We start from the raw sequence: 12,185 nt of genomic DNA on the forward strand, positions 1-12,185 counted from the left end.
TATAATATTAAAAAGGCACATTATGATGAAAGTTTTTATCAAATAGATGTTTCGACGATCTAATGTTTACGTGTTGTATAATAAACAAACGGCGGACATTATCAGCGGCGGGCGGCTAGCGGCGGGCGTCGCGGCGTCAATGAATTGTGCGGCGCGCTCGTGTGGCCCGAATGCCGGCGCGCTACCCGCGGCCCCCAGCCCCGCGCCCCGCGCCCCTCGCCCTCTTTATCTCGCACTCGCGCCATGTGGAGGCTGCAGCGGTGCATATGCATAGCGCACGCGCGGGGCGCGGGGCGGCAGGAGGGGGAGGGGCGAGCGGGGACCTGCCCAGGGGGACGCCGCGCGAACTCATTCGTCTCGCAACCGTCGCTTGGGACGGGCGTGCGCTAACCTTGTGAAACCGTCTCCCGCGAGACGGCGTGCCTTGTGACCGACCGTGTACGATCTTCGTAGTGTAAAAATAAAGCCGGCGACAGACGGCGGTGTCGGTGCGAAGTTATATTTAAATGATAGCACGAACGCGAGGAAGATCTACCTTCGGACTCGGACGCTCGCCGACATGAGACTAAGTACGAATCCTTATCCTAAACTACGTAGTCGCTACATCTAGAATCCAGATGCTGTGAGATGCGAGGTGGCAGCTGATGTGCCAGGGTGTTGTTTGTTGACGCGTTCATTCTGATTCGTTTGTTGTTGTCAGTGTTCAGTGGCTGTGGCTCTGTGTCCCTCTGTTTTTGAAAGGATTTTGTTCAGTGCGAGGACGATGCAATGCACGTCTTGAATAATTCATCATTTCCTGTCCTTGTAGTTTTACATATCCGAGGAATAAGTAAACGTTAACTAGTAGACAAGTGTAGGAGTGTTACGCGAGTAAGATTCCGTCTTAGCTGCCGATCGAATGCTAATCAGGTAACGTAAGGCGATTATTGTAGCTATGGCAGTTCTAGCTATCGCCATTCGCGGGTGTGTTGTCGCCATTCGCCATTCCCACTGTCATCGCCATCGCCACGCTAATGTGTTTATTTGTAACCGCACACTCGATCTAGAGTTACTTCCTGACGGCCAACATTCGATTACCTTTGGTTCAGTTATTTTAAACCGTTTCATATTTACTTTTAATTACTTAAAACTGGTTGTAAAATGATTATTAAACTTTCTCTGTAGACAACCGAAGTAAACGTAATAACATGTTTTGTGATGTGATTTAAACTGATTATAAAATGTTAAATTGAATAATTCATTAGAATAGAAATCGTAGTAAAAATATACCTGTGCCTCCATTGTTAATATCCCTTTGTGATCCTGCAGGGGCACGTTTTAAGTCTGAGGTCGCCGTACCTGTTGATTCGGGACCTTCAAAAAACTACACAATGCCTCGACTTAAACGATATCTCGAGATGATATATGTTTAATAATGGCTAGACTTTTAAATGTCTTCAATTTAACTTATTAATCGTTAAATATTTTATAGTTAACTTGAAACTATTTCTTTATCTAATAAAGTAATATTTATTAGTTTAAAATTACCTGATAATTTTTTTTAACATTATATTTACCTGAAGTGTCTTTAGAAGATAACATATTCGATACCATAAGAGTCAAACTAATAATGTCTAAAAGTAAATAGGAATTACTACATATTCATTTTAGGTAGAAATTCATTGATTTTGTCTTGTTATTTTTGCTATAAGATTAGTTAACATTGTAGGTGTTATGTTTAATTTTTATCATATAAAACTTTTATCATTGATAATTGCGTAGTGATTTCAATTTTAGTGCTAAAATTATATATCTATGATACAATGACAATAAGCTCGTATATCCTGAGTTAATTTAGTAAGAATACGAATCGAATGACTCCTAAATCTGTCGCGTCCAAAAGCTTTTTGGCTATTGGATGACTTACATACGTAAAAACATTATACCCAAAGTAAATACATCAGGTATCCTTCTCTTCTTCTTCGTATACTCAAGGTCGTGCTCGCCACAAGTTTCCCAGTGGCATCAAAATAAACTATAGCTTCATTCACAACACAATTCTCGAATTTCCTAAAAAAAAGTCGATCTCTTCGTCGAAAAGAGCTGCATCTACTAAATGGAAATGTAAGTGTAATAGTCGGAAATATCGTATATTTTATTCATTTGGCTCTGAACTAATAAAGGTATTGAAGCTAAAATATGTCGCTTATATCTAAATTTCGTTTGGAATATTTTGAACATCATTATTCTTTTAAAATTACACATATACATTGAAAATTGTAACGGTCAATTCGCTATTTCAGCGAATTCAGGTGGCTGCTCGCTCGTTTGCCACCTTATGATATATATTAAAAAAAATCTCCTTTGATCATACTTGGAATACGATTTTCTAACCATGTAGATTTAATGTGGCATAAATAATTTACGTATTTAATAACGCACAACCTAAGTCTAGATCTAGATGTCAACAACATGAGTACATTAAATAAATAAAATTATTCCACTCGATAATAATTAGGCTAATTTTTGTAACACTTAACAATGATAAGATTAGAGGTGTTGTAAAATGGACGGCATTAAAACCAAAGTCTAATAATAATTTAAATTATAATGATATCTCTGAGTATATAATCTATTTATTTAACTTGTTATTTATAAACTAATTAATTGTTATTCAACGAATTATTGTAATAATATCGATTGAGTAAATCATTACTTACTCCGCTGGCGCATCGACCCGAAGTGGGTCTTGCCCTCCGACCCAAGAGATCGTCAAAGTCGCCTGTCTTGCGCCTTCTCCTGCCAGTCTATCGCTTGTAGCTCCCGCAGATCCAGCTCTACGGTGTCTCGCCAGCGGTACCTGGGTCGGCGGCCAATCGGGGTCCCGAGATATGCTGCTTTGGCCTTTCGATCTTCCCCCAAATAGTAAATCACGTAAAACTTTTATCTGGAATTGCCTTTAAATTTATTTTTATAATAACATAATAGACGAGTCTATGTTATTACTGATATTAAAACATGTCGCCTATGAATGGATACTTGATGGAAACAATTTATTTCATCACAAGTTGAATTGCTCTGCCAATGTGTGTATGGAAAAAGTAGAAACGACTTTCTCAGACCAAAATTTCTATAGCATATATTGTTACGTTAAACGGGAATTTTACTCTCAGAAACCAGCAGTTTTCAATTGCATGTCAAATAAATAGAAGTGTCTAAATTAATATTACTATGTGAATAACACAATTACATTAATGCATCAAATTATATTAAATAGTACATGGCTTTACCAATTACCTAAATTACTCAAAAATATGATTCGATATGAATTTTCATTGTATCCGAAATAAAGCAACGTAGGCCTTACATACATTTTGTAAATAGTACGACTTAGTGTCCTTCAACAATCGAGTATATCTCTAACTTAAAGATTGGTGGCAACGTAAATGCAGTTGCTCAGTGTTTGTGTATGTCGATGATCATCCCGGTGATCCCTCTGTTCTTTTGCCCTCTTTTTAATTAAAAAAAACTAATTTCAATAGCATAGGACCATAAATAAAATAGATACGTTTTTAATTTCAAGCCCAACGAGTTACTTTGTTGCAAACGCGATTACCCAGTAATGAGTAGAGCGTAATGTTGTATACTGACCAGTAATTGGATCTCCGAATTCCTCAGCTCAGCAGTGACTTATAAGGAATTTGTTGTCTAAGTTAGAAAATAATTCACATCCGTAAACCAACAGGGTAGACAGAGACTGGACTTCTAGTTAGACCGCAACTTTTCGCGCGGAAAAAACTTAATAAGTAGCCTTTAACTCCTTCCTGGCTGTGTTCTACATCTGTGCCAAATTTCAGCGACATCCAGATATACCATCTTACAAACATCCATCCATCCATACATCCAAACATTCGCGTTTGTAATATTAGTAAGATTAAAATATTGTTTGTGTTAGGATCATAACATATATTAGTTCATATTTGTGTTTATGTATTTTGAGACATGTCTACTTATGTAAAGTATTAATTGTCTATGTACAGTATAAATTACGTATATTAGTTGGTTTATCTGTGTGCTCTATTTGCACCGATGCGATGTATCAAGTGGCCGGTGTGCGGTGTGCGTGACTGATTAGCGTCGGTTAAATTTTTTGGAGTGTCTCGTTCGCGACACATCCCACCCATATGACGAAAAGAGTTTTTTTTAAGTTCCCTAAAATCTCTTAATCCTTTCTAGAAGGTTCTAGGGATGCGCTGTATTCAGGAATTATACTTGAATATACTATAAATACTTGAATAATGAAATCTTTCGTACTCAAAACCATGTGTATAATTGTGTTAACGTTTAATGACCTCAAATTAGTTTGACTTTATCAATCAATTGGTGTTCCATTAATAATGGTTCAAATTATTTTTCGATTCAATTTTAGTCATACGATTAAGATATCATAAGGTTTAGTTTAGAATTACAATATCCACAGTAGTTTTTTTAGTACATTGTAATGTAAGGAAAAGATGCAGTAGGTACTTATGGTGCGAGAAATTTATCTGGCCCGGTGAGGAAAGTGGAACTAATGGTAAAGGCGTGTTAATGTCAAAAAGTGCTACAAGATACTTGTCTGAGTGTAGGTGTCGCGTGCCGTTACAGTACATGCCTAAGTAGGTTTACGTGTATACAGATTTTCTGACAGTAGGTACTTACTATGATAATAGCGCCAAATAAGTTTGTCCTACTGTATATAATATATATTTAATTACGTCGTCAACGCCAGGTCACATCATCGGGCAATAAACATCTCATCGCTGTCGCGACTGGCATTTTAATTACAACTCAACAAACATCTCCGCACCTGAGATGCTGCCACTTATCTGTTGTGACAACCTTGTTGCTTTGCCACGCAACTAGTTTACATTGCAAGTTGTTACATATTGATATGAAGTTGTAAATGATTGAGTCGTCCGGTTTTATACTCTGTGGACATTGTGAACAATTTTGACTGACGTTGTGATTCGTTGTGTTGCAGGTCGGGGCATAGTGTGCGAGTGCGCAGGCGCGGGCGCGTGCCCGGGCGGCGCGGCTCGCGGCACGTGCTTCACGCAGCCCGGCGGCTACTGCTTCGCAACCGTGGAAGAGGTGCTCGATGACTCGGGTCGACTCGACCTCGAGCGCACCGCCGGCTGCCTGCCGCCCGACGAGTCTGGGTTCATGCAGGTCTGTACCCACCTTACATCTACCTGGGCATACTTTCCACCTATCATAATAATCATCGCCATTTTGATTAAGAATATATAAAACAGTACACAGTATTGTATTATACATCGCGACTTATGAACAAAGTCTTGTGCAATTATTAATATATGGCGATATTTTGAAATCGTCACGTCATGGGGCGTCCTTCGAGCATATTGTATTAATAGATGTGTTTTTATTATTTTCAGTGCAAAAGTTCACAAGTGCCACACCAGCACCCGAAGGTGATCGAGTGCTGCTCGGAAGCGGACATGTGCAACACGCGGCTGCAGCCCCAGCTGCCGGAGCCGCCGCCCGATGTGACGGAGGCGCCGGGCCTGCGCCCGCCTACCCCCGCCAGCCCCACGCTGCTGGTCGCCATCGCGCTCTGCGTCGCCCTCCTCGCCTTCATCGCCGCTTTCCTGCTGCTGTTCCGGCGCCGGCGTCGCGGCTGCAAGCGCCCCCCCTCACCGCCCGCCGCCGCACACTCCGCAGACATCTCCTCCGGCTCCGGCTCCGGCCTGCCTCTTCTCGTGCAGCGCACCGTCGCCAAACAGATACAAATGGTCGAATCCATCGGCAAGGGACGCTACGGCGAGGTCTGGCTCGCGAGGTGGCGCGGAGAGAAAGTGGCCGTCAAGGTGTTCTTCACCACCGAGGAGGCCTCGTGGTTCCGAGAGACGGAAATCTACCAGACGGTGCTCATGCGACACGAGAACATCCTCGGCTTCATCGCCGCAGACATCAAAGGCACCGGCTCGTGGACGCAGATGCTTCTCATCACGGACTACCACGAGAACGGGTCGCTGCACGACTACCTGCAGACGGTTGTCCTCGACACGCACGCCCTGCTTACCATGGCGTACTCCATCGTGAGCGGGCTGGCGCACCTGCACATGGACATATTCGGCACGAAGGGCAAGCCCGCCATCGCGCACCGCGACATCAAGAGCAAGAACATCCTGGTGAAACGCAACGGGCAGTGCGCTATTGCGGACTTCGGGCTGGCGGTGCGGTACGTCTCCGAGCGCAACGAGGTCGACATCGCGCCCAACACGCGCGTCGGCACGCGCCGCTACATGGCGCCCGAGGTACTCGACGAGAAGCTCGACGTCGCCAACTTCGAGGCGTTCAAGATGGCCGACATGTACTCGCTGGGGCTGGTGCTGTGGGAGATGTGCCGCCGCTGTGCAACCGGCGACAAGGCACAGCACGTGGACGCGTACGCGCTGCCCTACCACGAGCACGTGCCGCCCGACCCCTCGTTCGAGGACATGCACGCGGTGGTGGTGGCGCGCGGCGTGCGGCCGCTCATCCCCTCGCGCTGGCTCGCCTCCGAGCCGCTGGCCGCGCTGGCCGCCGCCATGGCCGAGTGCTGGCACGCCAACCCGCCCGTGCGGCTCACCGCGCTGCGCGTCAAGAAGACGCTCGCCAAGTTCCACAACGAGCCCCTGGCCAAGCTCGTGTGACCCAAGTTCCTCGATACGCACTATTTATTCCTTCGCGAGAGTCGAATCGCATTCAAAATTCGATCAGCAGCCCCGAGCCCCATCGATGTGAAATTCTGTCTGACCACCGCTTTGTTTAAATCTCAGTATTGTTAAGTTTACTCGGCGCAGCGCGAGACCGCCGCGGCTCTCGAGCGCGTCTTTGGTTTTCTCGTTCCGATGAATTTGTATGTATTTTATTTTATCTGTTACGTTAATTTCGTAGGTTTAAATATCTCGTCTTCCGTGTGCGTGCGGCGCCGCGACTTGTGATATGTATCGACAATAAGACTTTGCTTACAAATTTAATGTACAAAGGAAATTTGGAATCGCTTCATTCGGTTCGGTCGTGTCGAGCTGCGGAGAGTCAGCCGGCGCGCTGAGGGCCGAGGCGACCCACGCCCACCTCGCTTACATCATGGCAGCTATGTTTCTAATTAAATAATTATTTAATATTAATTTTATAAAAGTATGTTTAAGTACATCATTTGTTTGTGAATACGTTATATTGATTTCATTCATTACTTGCTTGAGTTTTCATGTCATTGAGTGAAACTCATATTTTAACAAGTTTTCATCCAAACTGTCGATATGGTTGTTTATTAAGTTCCTTTATTTTTATGACGTCAAATGAAAATCCATCGCCTCGACCCTCAACGTTATTTATCAGTGAAATTGTACTTAAGTGTGTAAAAATGTTCGGCCCCGCTCTCACCCCCCCACCTCCACGCCCGCGCCCCCCGGCCCCCGGCCACAGACAGCTGGCGTAACACCAGTACACAAAAGATTGGTCCTTCCAAAAAAAAAAATAACAGCAAAACAATGTTCTCGTACATGTGTTAAGACAACACAGAAAATATAAATAAAGTCTCTAAAACGTATAATTACAAATGTGACTAATATTTTTAAACCAATTTTTTTAATAGTAATCCAAAACAGACACTTGAAGTTTGATGACAGATGGTCACTTGCCCTTTGTAGCAGCTATTTTAATATTTAATTATAAGTTGTACATAGACAATGCAAATATAATTTGCAACATCGTAAGACTGTTTACGACGAGCTACAAATGTAGGCTACGTAAAACTTTGAATTTGTCTTGAAAATGTTCTGTTATTTTAATGTAAGAAAAAATCTTCAGGATGTTCTTGTTTGTCAAATGTACTTTAACTTTGTTTAGTCAAGCGTGTAAAGATGTGTTTTTACTGTCGAATATTTTACTTGTATAAAATTATTGCCATACATTTAATTGTCTATGAAAAATCAGAGATAAATTATATGTTTTCAATACAAGTATTTTGACAGTGGAATTTTAAGGATGTTTTTACAAAAGATTGTAAGATTTGGTGTTTGGTGAGAGCGGGCGTCGTACGCGGCAGCATTTAGAGGCGCGGGTGCGCTTGTAATTGTACATTGTCTTGTAAATATAGAGGGTAGTTGTACGTCGGCGTACAGTCGCGCGCGCAGCTCGCACGAGTGTCTTATTATATAGTGTTAATGTATCGCGATTGTGCACGCGACTGTACGCGCTAAGTTTACAGATTAAATAAAATATTAATGGACATGTACAAAGGATTTTATTTTTTAACCCCATTTAGTAGTTAGTGCAACTGATTTGAGAATAAAGCAACGAAAATCAAATTAAGTGATCTGGACAGGAATAACATTCAATAAATTCTTTTTCAGTTCGCAACTAGACAACGAAAATTTGAGGCAATATTAATCCTAATATATAATGTATATTTTGGTCAGCTCAATACAAATAGAGATAATGATTTCTTAATAGTTGTGTACACATTTACTTTGATTTCTATAAAACCTCGTATTAATTAAAAAATCGTAATGAGGTACTTTACTTTTTTTAAATAATTTCACAAGAACTGGCAACACTTTAATTTAAACTTAAAATGTCCGACTGTTTACTTCGTGGCACCACATTTTTCTAATTTAAATATTCTAATAAGCAAACTGATTAGATTTAAATAAATGAACAAATCGATAATTCCTTTAAATTATATAATTATAAGACATTAAGCAAAATAGCTACGTTTACATAAGATCTCACAATCTTACTAATATTATTAATCCGATGGACGGATATTTGAATGAAGATATCTCCAGAAGGGCTCCATAGATGTCGCTGAAATTTGGCATACGTGTCAAACAGTCTGAAAGAACACTTAGGTTAATTTTTTTATTTCCGCGCTGGCGATGGCTACTTTTTTAAAGCCCGCTACACCTGTTTTAACTGAACAAAGTGACTACAATGTACATGCGATTCATTATTTTCTGTTTAAATATTTCAATTCAGGATTTGTAGGGAATAAAAAGCAGTCATTACTTAAAATGAGATTTATTTTAGTTATTTACATTACTTCAAGTTAGCAGTCTATTTAACCATATATTTAATTCTAATATTAGATTGCATATAAGTCACTCGCATTCATCCTTACAAATTATTGTCCCAATAACAACTCAATGATTCAGCGGACAGTCAATTGTCATCACATTAGTACATTGACCACAAATATCTAGTAAGGCGCGTATCTCCTGGAGGGGGAGGGACCTCGAAGACCCGGTCTGTGAAAATATTACATCATTAAAATAACTATCAAACAAAAACTGATGACAAACTTCATATATAAAGATGACTAAAAGCAAATGAATAGTTGAATTGTTCAGTTGAAAGATGTGGAAGCAAGTAATAACTGTTTGTTAGATGAGTTACAATTTTTCTTACACATGTACATTTTAACAAAACTTTCTCAGTTCTATTTAAATTGCATTTAAAACTGAAGTTATATAGCCGCCCTTTAAGGGTACAAACATGTTACTTTGTGTTTTTGTAACTTAAATTGTTATTTATAATTGATTATAAAAAAATATTTTACAATCTCAGATATTTACCTTCTGTCATCAAATGTGTCTCTGCTAAAATCTTCATACATACTGAAAAACAGAGACAACAAAGTTAGTTGGCATCAAGTTAATGAATGGAGACCATGATATGTGACACCCCAGTAGAATGTCATTATTATACCAAATATCAAATTTGCAATACCATCAATAGACAGAATCTAGGCCCAAAAGTTAAGTCTCGTAATCTACATTACAAATTTATATATAAACAAAATATTTACTATTGAATAAACTGTTGGCTTTACACCCTAATGCAAGTACTCTTACTTATGCTTGTAAGCGTGATAGTGTGACTATATATCTCTATATAGAAAGCATGGTCAAAGTATGATTCCAATTATGCTTACCCTCGGGACATCTGTGGCCCTCGAGGTGGACTCCTGCGGCTGAACATTGTGTCATATGAGGATCTCATGGAGCCCATACTGCTGCGTAGCGGCGGCAGACTGGGCATGGGGGGCATTGGCTCGCGCCGGAGCGGGGGTGACACGAAGTCGCCTCGCGCACCTCGCGACGTTCCCAGCTCTAGTCCCCGGGAAGTGCCCACTGGATATCTCCTCTCAAACAGTTCCCTGGGCGAATCAAACCTCGCACGGTCGTAGTACCCATCATATGGATCCTGTTGCAAGAAAACATCATTAGTATTTGTAACTCACTGTTAATAAAATATCTTAAAAATGCATTTAATGGCACAACTGAAATTATTGGACTAAACAACTCAAATGTAAGCTTTGTAGCATCACCGAGCCTGAGATGGGGCAGCCCGAGATAGGTACCGTGCGGAGAGTGTGTCCAAGCGCTCGGCCTACGTGATGCGATTACGCTCTGACCACGACTGCGGAGCGGGAGTAGCAACAGAGGAATGGAATGGAACGCGTTACCCCGAATCCTCCCATCATGCGATCGCGGAGGAAGGGCGGCGGCGGCGGCGGGGGGTAGGGGTCGCGGCCGAAAGCTCGATCGCGGAAACCGTTGCGGTCTGGGCCCAGCGCCTTGGGGCACTCCTTGGACCAGTGGCCGCCGCGACCGCACCGGTAGCATTGCTCCGGGTCGCCCATGCCAGGCCGCTGGCGGACGCGGCTTGTCGACAGCTGCACCTTCATGGGCTGGCCGTCCACCATCATACCGTTCAGCTCTTTGATAGCCTCGTTCACGTCGCCCGTCGCGTCCAAGTGCACGAAGCCGTAGTTACGCACGATATCGCACTCTACCACCGTGCCGAACTTCTGAAACAGCTCGCGGACCTCCGGCGCGCGCGTCTTGTCCGTTAGGTTACCGACGAATATTTTCGTGGTCGGCGTCGACGGCGCCTTTCGGCTCTTGGCCGCCTCTATTTTAATCGCCTGACCATGTACTAACTCGCCGTTTAAGTTTTGAATTGCTTCGCGGCCGACTTGCTCGTTTTCCATGTGCACGAAACCGTAATTTCTGACGATATCGCATTCTACGACCGTACCGTATTTCTCGAATAGCGGTCTAAGATCGGCGTCCGTTGTTTTATCGGATAGATTCCCGACGAAGATTTTGAAAGTACCGGCGCCCGGCATTTTAGTTTCTGAAACGCATACACAATTTGACGAAATGAGTCAGCAGCGTCCATCATAAGTCTATAAGGGTCCTAGCACCGATTTATATGTATATAAAGCAATAAATCACGAGGAATTCACTTACCCGACTCAATTTTTACGGTTTTAAGAGACACTACAAACGAAATTTAACACCACAACTACAAAAATACTTATTTAGCAGTAGAACACAAAAGAGGTTGCTTCTTCAAAATGGCGTCTTCTATGCACTCCGTTATGAAAGAAAACGATGCGTCGTGCGCGGTGCGGCAGACGGCGGATGTGGGGGGAATAGACAATAGTCTGCATTGCATAGACAAAAAACCGGTCTTTTAATTTGTCTATGGGTTTTCCATAGATATTATTTGGAAAGCTGCTTAGATTTTTAAGAATGTCGATTTATATTAGATTTTATACTTTTTTTTTTAAGTTTTGCACAAAAATTTAATTTGTTTTTCACTTAAAAAATACTTACAGACATGGCTTTCTTGGACTAACTTCATGTCAATTTCAGAATGTTGCAATAATTTATTGAAATGTCAAAACGCGCCGTAATTATTTCGTCGTCGACATTTGTTCTAATAAAAATATAGAATAATCCATTCTAAATCGTATTTATAACGTGATAATTTTGTGGTCCATATTGTCGGCGATTGTTTTATACTAAGAAGACCGGCTTGAGAGAGGTAAGGATTTCTTATTCGTCTGTTGTAATTATAATGTGTCGTGCCGAAATAGATCAAGTGGTTGTCTGGACGTGCTAATTATTATTAATAACAATATTTGCCGCATAATTATGTAAATCCATCAGGCTGATAAAACATTAAAACAGGTCACGTCTTCTTATATCATCATCAACAATATTCTTTAAGCATTCCATGGTTTTACTGAAAGCGTTAAGTTTAAAGTATGTCAATTTACACTGAGACAGATGGACATATTGTAATAGTAAACAAGTGCCTAAACCTGGTGAAAGTAATTATTAAATAACATTAAAATGTTTTGA

The 12,185-nt window shown here is 41.6% G+C and overlaps 3 protein-coding genes across 4 annotated transcripts in view; 2 read left to right on the forward strand and 1 right to left on the reverse strand.

The window, feature by feature from the left end:
* Window positions 1-340: 340 nt before the first annotated feature.
* tkv (serine/threonine receptor kinase thickveins) lies at window positions 341-7,504 on the forward strand. The gene is made up of 3 exons (XM_013322898.1): window positions 341-569; window positions 5,003-5,190; window positions 5,418-7,504. The coding sequence occupies exons 1-3, from the start codon at window positions 560-562 to the stop codon at window positions 6,675-6,677; spliced, it is 1,458 nt and encodes a 485-aa protein (XP_013178352.1). The 5' UTR covers window positions 341-559; the 3' UTR covers window positions 6,678-7,504.
* Window positions 7,505-9,032: 1,528 nt separating this feature from the next.
* Window positions 9,033-11,296, reverse strand: lark (RNA-binding protein lark). The gene is given in 5 exon segments (NM_001311997.1): window positions 9,033-9,275; window positions 9,603-9,644; window positions 9,962-10,233; window positions 10,496-11,169; window positions 11,286-11,296. Coding segments are annotated over 4 exon segments (891 nt in total). The 5' UTR covers window positions 11,024-11,169; window positions 11,286-11,296; the 3' UTR covers window positions 9,033-9,226.
* A 427-nt stretch (window positions 11,297-11,723) lies between these two features.
* The window catches only part of bsk (mitogen-activated protein kinase dJNK), a 55,739-nt gene continuing 55,277 nt past the window's right edge, over window positions 11,724-12,185 (forward strand). For both annotated transcript variants that reach the window (XM_013322893.1, XM_013322896.1), the window contains exon 1: window positions 11,724-11,865. The gene's annotated coding sequence lies outside the window, so the exon portion shown is untranslated. The remainder of the gene's footprint in view (window positions 11,866-12,185) is intronic.

The sequence above is a fragment of the Papilio xuthus genome, unplaced genomic scaffold (assembly GCF_000836235.2).
Source record: "Papilio xuthus unplaced genomic scaffold, Pxut_1.1 DF825858.1, whole genome shotgun sequence".
NCBI classification, from domain to species: domain Eukaryota; kingdom Metazoa; phylum Arthropoda; class Insecta; order Lepidoptera; family Papilionidae; genus Papilio; species Papilio xuthus.

Bases quoted from the DNA above. Each gene is read 5' to 3' on its own strand.
- tkv (XM_013322898.1), top strand. The intron at 5,191-5,417 runs GTCTGTACCCAC...TATTATTTTCAG, and splicing joins ACGAGTCTGGGTTCATGCAG to TGCAAAAGTTCACAAGTGCC.